The sequence below is a fragment of the Meleagris gallopavo genome, chromosome 6 (assembly GCF_905368555.1).
Source record: "Meleagris gallopavo chromosome 6, MGAL_WU_HG_1.1, whole genome shotgun sequence".
NCBI lineage: Eukaryota > Metazoa > Chordata > Aves > Galliformes > Phasianidae > Meleagris > Meleagris gallopavo.
The window spans coordinates 10,445,127-10,457,399 of NC_139409.1; the positions used below are offsets into that span (position 1 = coordinate 10,445,127).

Here is a 12,273-nt window from a genome sequence, read left to right on the forward strand (position 1 = left end):
CACACTCTGACTCTCCTCTCTAACAAAATGCTTGTAGTGTTACGATGAAATGCCCCAATTATTGGTGTCCTTATAATTGAAGGACTCCTGCAATTTAAAATCCCTGGCTGGTCTGATTTCTTTGAAGAAAGCGGGAGGCAGAATTGCCTGGTTGAGGCTGCTGAAGTCTGTAATGAATTCAGTATGGCTTTTGATATGTGGCCATTTCCACAGCCACCAAATATGGTGTTGGCACAGTTCTCCATCTGAAGGAACTTCAGCACAAGCCTCAGTGATGTAAGTTTTAAGCAGGGCTACAGCATTGGCTCCCTGGGACTTACAGGGGAGGAAAGATTACAAATAATGGCTTTAGAGACAAAAACAATGTAGACAGAGAGAGACAGATTCTTCCCACTGCTTCTCCCAAGCTGAAGAATACCCACAAACACATCCAAAAGCAAAGCAAAAGCTTTTACAACAGGGATCTCAGGGGAGGAGGAAGCCACCCATGAAGCATGCAGTGATACCAGGTACCATTTGATGCTCTTCCCTTGAAATCTCTGATAATCACTCGTAGACATTAATACATATTTAAGCCATTATGTCTTGTCTGCAAGTCCAATCCAGCAAAACAATACTATTCTATGATTAAATCCTTTATTGAATTTTCAGTCCTTCAGCAGCTCAAGCTGAGTTTGATATTGATCATATGGGTGGACTGCAATGAGTGAGGGCTGGCAGAAGTGGCTCAGGAGACGCAGACACCTTCTGCAAGCAGGGATGTGTTACCAAGTCAACAGACAGATGTGGAAAATGGGGAGATTTTTCCTTCCTCCCTCCTGTTGCTTGCAGAGGGAAGAAAGAAGGGACTTAGTGGTGACAACGATGGACTGGGTCAGGAAGGACTTGGTGGTGGAGAAATGTTTCTGCATTCCTGCATTACACAGGCTTTGGCTGGCTTCACTGAAGGGTTAAAAATTGAGATAAGCTGTTAAAACAAGGTAAGTTTTTTGACCTATTCACCTCATGACACATACATGCACAGTACACTTACCAGATGTACTAAACTACACAGAACCTGAGAATTTCCCTAGTGGCTAAACTATCACTTCTGCCTCAGTCAAAATAAGTTTGTCACAAAGACACATAAAAAGAAAAAACAAACAAATACCAAAGCCTAGAAAGTTAAAGGACAAAAGCACTGACTTAGGAACCTAGAAGACTGTGAAAGGCAATGTTATCCTCCACTAACACAGCCCATCCTCCCATCTCTGTATTTCTTTCTTAGTGTATTTATTTCTTAGTGAATCCTCTTGGAAAGCAAATATCAATGCCAAAGAGCAAAATAATGGTGTGATCCTGTGCAGAGCTGGTGGTCCTCAGCACTCACATGCTTCATGAGGTTCTGAAGACATTTGAGGCTTTGAGAAATTTGTGCAGTGCAGCTGAGCAGTTGTCGTCTGGAGGCTATGGAAGGTAGGATGGGGATGGGAAGGACTAGAAATGAAAGAAATGGTGACCAGGGATAGGAACAGGGGCTTAGAAGAATGGTGGCAGTTGAGGAACCTTGAAAGATAGCTGGAAGCCACACAATGGCTCACACAACCAGCAGGATACTGAGTAGGCAGCCCCAATGCCTCCTAGAGGTCTGACGAGCAGGCAGGACCACCTGCAGGAGCCAACAGCTCTTCCTGGATGCCATGTGCTGAGTATGATTGTTAGTTAGTACAGGAGCAGGAGCTTAATGTAAAAGGCACTGATAGAAATGTTGCATTCATGGTTCAAAGATATGAGGAATGGTTCTCTTGACATTGCACATTTGTGCTGTCACTGGGTGAGGGAGGGTGGATGAGAGTCTTAAACCTAAAATGTACTAAAAACTTTCCTCCTGATTTTTAGAGATCTTTTACTTAGAAATACCTTTTTTTCCCACTTGGTATAGTAGCAGTTTTCCTACTTAACTTTTATACACTACTGAAGTCTGTTCTGCTTGTGAAAGAGAAACTGACTTTAAATACATGTTTCTTCATTCTACAATTTAATACTCAGCGGGAAAAAAAGAAATCATGGGCTAACGATTTACTTACAAATATGTAAACTTTCCTGTTGGCAACCTGCACAATTAGTGATGGGAGAGGGGCTCGTTTGTTGTGCAGGCAGGTGTTAGCTTACCACTGAGAAGAAGCTGATTGCGCCGATATGAAGCTGGCAGCTGACCAATGTCTTCTATTCTATGGCTCATTACCCGGGAAAGGTGACCAGTATGATAGAGGCTTCCCACAACGATGCTGTGTAAGTACATGGGTTCGATGAAAGAGCTGAGAAGAGCACCTTGGAGCCCAAGGATGTTCCATCTGGAAAAGAAATTCAGGAGGGAGAAAATAATACATGGGTGAAGGAATGGCCACAAGAGAGCTGCCCTGGGAAAACCTGTAAGGCCAGTGTGTGGGGTGGAGGTATGAAGGGTGAAACCTTCCTGTTCTTGTGCTATGAGGCATGAGGCACTGCATTGGTGGATTATGATATGCCTTTAGGACCAGTTGCCCCAAAAAACAATGGTTTTGTATTACTGTGATGCCACTGACTCAAGGGACATATTTCTGTTTTCTTTTATTGCAAACACTAGCTTGCTGTGGAAGCCTATTTTTTATACATGCAATTTGGTTTGACTGAAGATCTTTTGGCGTGTCTTTAGCAGAATTTAATTTTTTCCTGCATCGATATTTTTTACACTTACAAGGGTAGATCTAAAATGAGGGCTTTTGTTATTATATCTTTCTTTATCCATTATCCTCTATCACTACTTTCCCCTAGCTGTACAATCAAGATGCTATGTGACCTAGGTCGAAGGTCTTGTGAATAATTTTTGAAAACCTCACAGACTGACATCTTCTTGCACAAATGGTCAGACATATATGAAAATATGTGTAAGAATGAAGTTCTGTTCCTGAAGACAAAGCAAGAGTTACATGCTAACGCAATGTATTCGTAACCAACATCTTAACCTGCTCTAACGGGTTCCTAGTGATGAACACGTCTCGCCTTGTTGCTGTCTCAAAACAAAGTGATGATGGAAACCTTGGGGCCTTCAATTTGTTAATAACTGAGCTCCTTGTCACTGCTGGTTGATTAGTTTCCAGAACTGTTCATCATTTTAATATACTACGCATTTTACATCATGCTAGGCACAAATATGCATGGATGCTCTCTTACCCTTGGATAGTATTTTATATGTAAGTTGAATGCTGTCAATCTGTCCGAATAGTTTTGAGTTCAGGAGTTCAAACTGAAAACTCTTTGGAAAATGTAGTTTTTGCAGAGCATATTTTGGCTCATTAAAAGCCAAAATACTGGCAACATTTGGAAATCCATAGCTGACTGAAGAAAAGGATAAGAGGTGCCTGCTATTTAGGGCAACATCCAGTAGCTGCCATGCTAAATAATGTGTTTAAAGCGTAATCTCCATCAGCAGCAAGCATTATGTAGCTAATTTCTTACATCATTGTTCTTTTCATTAATTAACATTTCTCAACTGTTAGTGCAATTATTGCAATACCTCCATGCTGTATGTCGCTTTTCATGATTAATAAGAAGTCATTATATTTCTCTTTCCCGAAGCAGTCAATTAACACGGAATACTTTCCATTAATTACTGAATGTTTAAAACCAGCATGCTCTACCTGGAGAGCAATCTGCTCTAAAAACCTGTGACACCAATTGCTTTAAAAAGTTCTCTTTAAATTTTATTCCAAAAACACAAGCAATTTAGCTGGCTATATTAATTTGCCTCCGAAGCAGGGCTGTGAATGAGAAACATCTTTTAATCTCATGCAAGAAAAGGCAGCCATCTGGCTGCTGAGGATTTCAGAGTCAGACTCTCCCAGTCTCCCTCTGTAAATGCAGGTCATTAAAGTAATGTGTTCATCTACATAAAACTCAAATGGAATATAAAAGGTAATATTTATATACAAACAATTTAGTCCCACAATTTAAACAGTCATTGGTTTTATGAAACATTTACTTTAGTCAATCAGATTTGCATAACTTCAACTGGGAAAAAAAGTGTGGTCATTCCTTCAAATACCATTGCTTTTAAAGGAAAGAACTAGCTGCCTCTTTGAATAAATATGTTACTGTGATGCAAAATTAATAATGCAGGCTCAAGAAATAGAGTTGAACTCAGATAACAGCACTATGCTTCAGATTAGCTTCTGAGGATGGTAAAGAAATTAGACAGTGATGTCTTTGTCCAGATGGAAATTTGTGAGATCTTGGTTCGTTTGACATTTCCTTAAAAATATCTCTTGTAGATTTGATTGAAGGAGAGAAAAAAGTACAGCTAAACAGAAGACCAACATATGTTCAACACCATTGGAATTTTAACAATATGCATATCACAAGAAACAATCTGAGCTTTATTTACCAAAATAGGGGATTGTGTTCAGATCATAAATTAGAAGGTAATAGTGATTACTTTATTTAAATGACTTGCAAGGAACCTGCCTTTTAGTTAGGTAAATTTCTCTGCCTAATTCTGAACGTATTCATCCTTGCATACAAAGGGATTCAGATGTCAATGAAAATACATTATTGGAAATCATGGCATAACCGTGATCAGGTTGGCCTCTGTTTGTTAAAAGCATTTCATAAACAATTCTCATAATGCTTTTGGGAGGTAAAACCCAGTCTTTATATATGTTTGGGAATCAAGATGGAAAGGCATGAAGTCTGCTGCATTATTTGGCAGCAGAGCTAGAATCCACAGTTCCTCAAGAAAACCCGTCTCAAAAGAAGACCCGGTCAGGTTTGAGGGAACAGGAAAATCATACGTCAACAATGGTGAGTTTTGACATCAAGGTATAAATAGCGCCAGGACTGAATGAATGGAGGGGTCACAACAAAGGAACAAGGGGACACATGGGGCACAAAAACAGCTGAGCCTGATGAGAAACAGGTGTTGTAAAAAAAGGCTGTCCCAGCACCCTATAGTATAAAGGGCAGAGAAATCAGAAGAAGTGCTGACACCAAGAAGACAAGGTTCAGAGGGGAAAGCAGCTTGGAAGCCTTACTGGCTCTCTCTGAGTAACACCAAGGCTGTTGTCCTCCATGGTGGCGTTGGGGAGACAGGATGATAGGGATGGCACTGCCACCAGTACACGCAGTGAGTGACATGCTACTGTTTGCTTCCTGGTTTGACACAGCCTTATTTTGTCAGCATCCATTCAGAGAAGAGGGATGGAAAAGCAAAGAAGCTTTGCTTGCAAATCTGGCCCAGTGTCAGTGTTTGGCTGTTTTTTTCATTCTGGAAAGCAACCCTGAGCATGTGCATGAGTCCCACCAAGTCCAACCAAGCTTTAGGAGCCGCTCTGCTCTGCCAAGCAAAACAAGATCCTTGCACTGCTGTTCCCATCCCTCAGAGCACAGTAAAAGCATGTTGTTGAAGGTGGAAGTTTTCACTTAATCATTTTGTTTCTTTTCTGTGGATCTAATTTAAAAGGCTGCCAGTTCAGCATTTTGCATAGAGAATAGATTTAACTGAGAAATACCTAGAGAAAAGTCTTTGGGGTCTTTTGTCCTCTGTATTGTTTATCCCTTGGCCAACAAACATGGATACTACACTGAATTGTAACAACTAAATGTGGCCCTTAGAAGACAGAGCACCTATAGGATTATTTGTAGGTAGATGATAGGGAAACAGCAACAGTGAGACTATCCTAACATTGTTCACTTCTGAAGAAATGACTTCTCTGTAGTCTGATTTAGGTGCACAAAAATAGCTGTGTTCCCATCCGTAACAAAGTACACACTTCAAATGCAGCTTTTCAAAATTATTATTCAGAGCAATGCAGTGTTACATTTTGGGTCCTTGATATATCAAAGTAACTTTTCTCCCTATGAAGAAATATGCTGGATCATTCTGAATTTTCATAATTGTGAAGGATTTTAAAGATTGTTTTTAAGTCTGTGCATATTTCTAATAACTTATGTGCTGTACTCTTCTTAATAATCCTTCCAATACAGAGAAAATCAACCCACTGCTCCCTTAGTCACAAATGGTTCTAAAAACCCCCCAAATCTTCAGCAAGCAGGATCAACAAAACCAAATATCTTCCCCTTTTCACTTACATATGGGAGATTTTGGTACTTTAAATGGAGTGAAAGCACACTTTTCCTTTTGTTCAAACACCGGATATTACTGAACTGTTTACAAAGACAAAATCCTGCGTCCAGTTTCCAATATAGATAATCCTTAAGTCAATATGTTTTCCCCTGTTTGTCAATCACAGAAATGCCAGGGATGAGTGGGAGGCATCCCAGAGCAGGCAGTCTTTCTTCAATGAGATGCTGTGCTCTCCTGGCCCCACTGGGCACACCAAAACTCCTCGCTGCCCGGCATCACTAGGAAGGCACACAGGGAAAGGCATCCCCATGTCATCCCCAAGTTATTTTCAGCATTAGCCATATGATCATACAAATTAACATCATACAAAATGAAACACCGGTACGTGCCAGCTCTCAAATCCCTTTGAGGCTTAGATGTGGGGAAATTGCCATTGATGCTTCAACAAAACATTTCAGGAAAAAGTGTCCACCTTCCATTGAAGCTCTTTGAGACTCAAGTGTCTCCATGGGACCTTTGGAGACTTCGGGTGATGAATTTCAAAGCTTATATTTTTAGGGCTTTTTTATAAAAGACACACTTTTTTTGGTCGTTATTAAGAGCTTTAAGTCTTATCCACTTGGCACATTGTTAACCTCCCATGCCATAGTTTCTATTACCATTAACCATTACAATTAACATTTCTAGCTATGCTTCACACACTATAAATTGTTAATCATGATGGCCTGCACTCAGCATAACACCTGTGGTGTTCTATTTATGTGACCATTTAGCTATTATTGGTTAGGAAACTGGAAATAGTGCATTAGTTTTTGATCTGTATTTTAACAGTAGGTGGTTTATATATGTTTTCTCGAATATACCTTGTGGTGAAAGATTGAAATTGAAATCTCAGTCACATAGAAAGGGGTTAAGAGGGAGAATTACAAATCCTGTGCACAAATCACCTCTAATTGAAGATCTTGCTGTGCTAATTGATTTTCATTTACATTAATATGCAGCCTTTGAAGTAGCTTTTCTTAAGAGTTACCTTGTCAGGTCTTCTGTTAACAATGGCTCTGGTCAAGAGGCTAATGGTAAGATAGATCTAAGAATGCCAATTTCTTACACTGACTTTTAGTCTTGCAGTTTTACACACATTTAAATGTAACTCAGTGTGCCCAAATCATTTTGTTAAGTGCTTGCACATTTCCACTGCTAAAACCTGAAACAGTACTTCAGAACCACATCACCTTACAATACTCTGAAGATACTCTCAGAAAAGATTCCTCTAGCTTGTGAGCCCACATCATCCATAAACTTTCATCATGGGACAGGAATAGACTGTCAGGGCTGTAATGCCAAATTTGGAGGTTCTTTGTAATTGCTTATGACATTTTATAGGTGAGGTATAGTTAATGTATTGTAGGTCCTATTTAACCTCCAGGCTTAACACCACTGTTTCTGTGAAATAAAAGGAAGCTGATGACCATTAACCTGGTGGCAAGAAAACACACAGTCTTTTAAAGGTGACCTTTTAAGAAGCTGTAGCAAGAAAACAATTTTAAGGCCAAAGCTTACAAGGTACACATTGAATTCTGGCTTTTATTTGCTGAATAAAGACAGTGTTTGTGAGGACTGTTTCCTTCAAAGCCTGTGTAAACACATTTTTTAAAACCTGCACCCTGCAAGGGCAGCTGCAGATTGGCAGATACCAGCTTCTGAAAGAGACTAAGTGCTATGTCTCACTCATTTACAGATATGACTGTACACTGTTAGATGTAGGTTGGATGCACAGAAAGCTGGCATCTCCAAAATAAGTACAACAGCTAAGGCATCCAGTGAGTATGAACATACTCTGCCCTGGCAGTAATTTAAGATCCCCAGCTCCCTTGTGGAGGTCAACCAAGGAAGAGGGTCCCAGGGAAGTGCTGTGTACTGCAGAACTCAAAGGGACAGCCAGATATGAACTAATTTTTGTTTTAAGTAAATCTTAACATTGAATATTTGGGCTTGGATCCTCAGAATAACTTTCATACATTTGTATGGCCATGATGTATGACCTAGGAGTGCTGGTTTATGCTGTGTGTCTGTTGGGTTATGGTGGCCCCCTCCACGTACTCCCAGTGCCAAATCACACACAACAGTCATCATTAAGCCTTTCCATGCAGCCATCAGGAAGGAAAACACAGTTACTATGGACTGATGGATGCTGGGATAAATAATTTCTCCAGTTTCTCTGCATGGAAGAAACCCAGTGGCGTGGTGAGGCTAGGGTGTGAGCCAGCTCAGACAATCTCCGTAAGTCAGAAGACAAAGCTTAAAAAATGGAAGGAGGTTTCTGGACTGTATGACAGACTTCCTGTCAAGGATCATTGTATGAGTGGATTTGTTTCCACAAGAAAAGTAGATATTTTGGTGCTGTGATGTTGAACCTAAGATGTCTCTGTTGATATAAAGTTGTTAATACAACTACTGATTACCATCAACAAAATGTTAAAGTACGTACAAACTGGTTACCCAAACAGTTGTTCTTTTTCAGAATTATTTTGCTCATGACATTGCTCCTTTTTCACAGTGTACATGAAAGGGAAATGAAAGTCAGAGTCCTAGGTGTTAGTGTAACTACTGAATTTCGGATATAAAGAACATGGTTGAATCCTAAAATGTGCAGCAAGGAGGCTGAACTGACTTCAGCTGCACTGTGAGATTCACAGAACTTGAGTGTAAAAGCCAACACTCTCTCAGGGTGGGTTATCTGGGGATTCACAGAGCCCTAAATTTAAATTTGCAGATATAAATGCATAAGTTTTTAAAGCCAGAAGGAGCCAACAAGATCTAGTCTGACCTCTTCTATAATACAGTCACAGAATTTCACCTCATAATTCCCTGCCTGAGCCAAATAACATGAGTATTCATGCCAGAAGTATTTGTGCTTTAATTCAGTAAGGGAATGGGTATGATACTAGGCTGTTTATCCTGCAATCTCAACACAGCCACAGAACTCAAATAATGCATACCAAGCATCAAATCCTCTCAAATTTGTGTTGATAGTAATAAAAATTGCTAAATTCCCTTGAATAACAAATAAATCTGATTAAATCGCTCTCAGCTTGTGGCTATCCTATGAGCGGGAAAGAACATAAATTGTTAGATACATGATTTATAGAATATTACTCACTTTTCTGGGTAACTCTATTCTTGAGTCTTTGATATTCTGATAGTAATGTCTTTTGCAAATAATGCGAAATGATGTATATTTTAACAGCTACTGGTTAGATTCTCAAGGGGAAACATTCTCTAATAGCCCAGCGCTCCTGAGGGGCTTTTATAAGCAATAAAATCCAAAGTATACAAGTCAGATTTTTTGTCAAATCTTGGTTATACAAACATGAATTCTAGCCTCAGAGACTTTTTTTTTTTCTGTTTGTGAGACAAGTCCAGATGATGTGAAATCAAATTCCTGCATCCTGCAGACATTTGACGAGTCAACTGTCTGTGTTAGAACAAATATTTGGAGCCTGAAGAATGACACAGAAACCACCTTCTGGTCTCTTGAGGAGGGTAGAGAGGGGGAGGAAAGGGCCCTCACACAGCAATCTCTATTTCACCACCCTATGTTTTTTCCTTCACAGACATTAAGACTGTTGAGATATGTGGCAAAAAGGAAAGGATTCTTTGATTGTGCTAGAGCAGATGTGCTTGGAGAAAACCCAGCTTCTGAGAATGTGAGTCAGCATCCCCATCAACAGCAAATGTAATACTATTTGCAAAGCTGATATTTAGTTCACTGCCTAATGACATTCAAAACCTCAGAGAGTGAAATATTTCAATTCACAAACTTGAATTTGTTTATTTTTTTGAGTCTGAATTTGGAAAACCCAGCTGCACCTGAAAATAGTGAGAGAGATCTGCTGAAAACTGTTTGGGTTTCCAGTTATTTCTTTATGAATAAATGAAAATATGATAGCAGAAGATGCTCTTTATCTGTCACGTAATCACAATATTTGTGATGATTACACTTAGTAGAGTGTGGATTTTGTCTTCTGTCCTTTGAACCTGTTAATATTTCCATTTATTAATTAGGTTGTACTTTTTTTTCGGTCAAAATGCCAGGTTTTGCTAAGCCTAAAGAGAAACTGAACTTCAGTAGGTCATCCAGTCAAAGCTAAGAGAAGAATTTATACATTTACACTGAACAAAAACATGTTTTCAAAAAAGATTTTGTTTATGTTGACCTTCAATAATTGAATCAAATTCTGGACTGCTGTAATTCGACTGAGATATTAAGCATGATATTCCAGCAGAGAATTCTGCCATAACGTTTATATTTTTACAGCTACAATGTGCTGTATTTAAAATATAGAGCTTCCCAGGGGGGTATTGAAATTACTATCCCTGGACGTGATCAAGAAACATGTAGAGGTGGCACTGAGGGACATGATCAGTGGGCATGAGGGGAATGGGTGGATGGCTGGACTAGATGATCTTGGTGGTCTTTTCCAATCCTATGATTCTATGACATTTAGTTAACACACATTAAAAAAAGAAAAAATATATATATATATATAATCATGAGCAAAAGTACAGATGTATACGACTAATAATATAGGAAATATGCACCCCAATGTGCACATTTTGGTTTCAGTTTGTGATAACCTTCATTTGATATTAGTAATATTGTCTCTCTAATAGAGAATGACAAGTGTGTTATTTTATGTACCACCCTGAAATAATTATGAAATATTTGTTATTTTGAAGTTATTCTACATAAAGATATATTATATGTGCAAGACAAAGTAGAGAGCCACAGAGGTGGGTGTGACATGAGAGCTCTGCAATGACATTCAGAATAGTAGCAATATTCTTAACAGCACTTAGGGCACTTTATCAGTGCAGATGAGGTCAGTTTATCTGCATGGTGGTTGGTTTGCAAGTTTTGCAGTAAATGATCCAGTAAGAGCAGAGCGTATGTATTTTATTTGCACACTGAAATTCTACTGGCAGAAAATGCTGCAAAGAGAGTTTATATTTTTGTCACACTATAAAGAGCAACTAATGACCCATGGAGAATTTGGGAGACCATTCTATTTACTCCACCTATTTATAGGGTCTATCTTTGCATACAAGGGGGAGTCTGTGTCAGAACCTATGAGCTATTCCCCACCAGTAGCCATCATCCTCAAACTTCATTTCCACATGCAAGCAGCTTTGTGACGCATGCACATGAGATGCTACAGTACCTGGCGATTTTGTCTGTGCAGGACATGGTGATGAGCTGCTCTCCCAGCAGCACGCCGTCCCACGTCTGGGCCGCGTTATGGCACCGCACCGGGATGGTTCCTTCTCCAGACTCGATCTTTGTTCGGAGGTGCCCTCGATATTTTCTCACTATGTGCTTGCTGCTGTTCACTGCACAAAATTATAAGAATGGCAATCATTAATTGTTTTTACATGCGTTTTGAAACTAACAGGCTATGTTGATGCCATAGCTTGCATATGCAGAACCACCTGTGGAGGCCCTTGAAGCTGAGTGCAAAATAAGACAAGACCATAGCCTAAGCAAGGAGCACAATGGAGAAAAATTGATGCTTCCTCGCATGATTTGCTTCTCACAAAACTGTAATTAATATATACTGAGGTGAAGTCACCATTTCCTACCATGTTTGAAAAAAGTGATTTTTTTTTTTTTTTGGAGTTTCCCATTATAAATGTTTGGAATTTCCAATGTTTGGAAAGCTTTGGTTTAAGAACTGTGACCAAAATCTCTCCTGTGCAAGCCAACTCAGTCCATAGGCTGATGTGATACTCAGTGGCCTTTTCTGAATTATTTCAGGACAGAGCTTCTCATTTGCTATCAAGGAAGTTCACTGAAAATTCTCAAAAGCTGAAGTTTCAAACTCTGGGTCTAAAGCAAATCATAATTTGGCAGTTATTGCTTGCCTAAGTTCCCTCTGTAGTGTCCCTAATGAGAAGCACACTATTGCCCTTTGTCAAACTGGTATCTGTTATGACTTTGCCACCCATCACTTCAGTGATACTACATTTGAGTACAAGGTGGCTGCCTTTGGGGCAGTGCAGGACAAACAGCTAACACACTTATCTGTGCTGCAGTGAGCTTAATTTGCAGATAATAAACAAAATATTTTGCTATCATTTTTATCAAATGAAAAAAGTGGGAGTTCACTATCAAA

General features: G+C 39.4%; 1 protein-coding gene across 1 annotated transcript in view; it reads right to left on the bottom strand.

Moving 5' to 3' along the window:
- The window catches only part of ADARB2 (adenosine deaminase RNA specific B2 (inactive)), a 293,113-nt gene that overhangs the window by 7,552 nt on the left and 273,288 nt on the right, over positions 1 to 12,273 (bottom strand). The window contains exons 7-8 of the mRNA XM_010712416.4: positions 11,323 to 11,491; positions 2,152 to 2,333 (exon numbers count right to left, since the gene is read on the bottom strand). Of these exons, the coding sequence (XP_010710718.2) occupies positions 2,152 to 2,333; positions 11,323 to 11,491 (351 nt within the window). The remainder of the gene's footprint in view (positions 1 to 2,151; positions 2,334 to 11,322; positions 11,492 to 12,273) is intronic.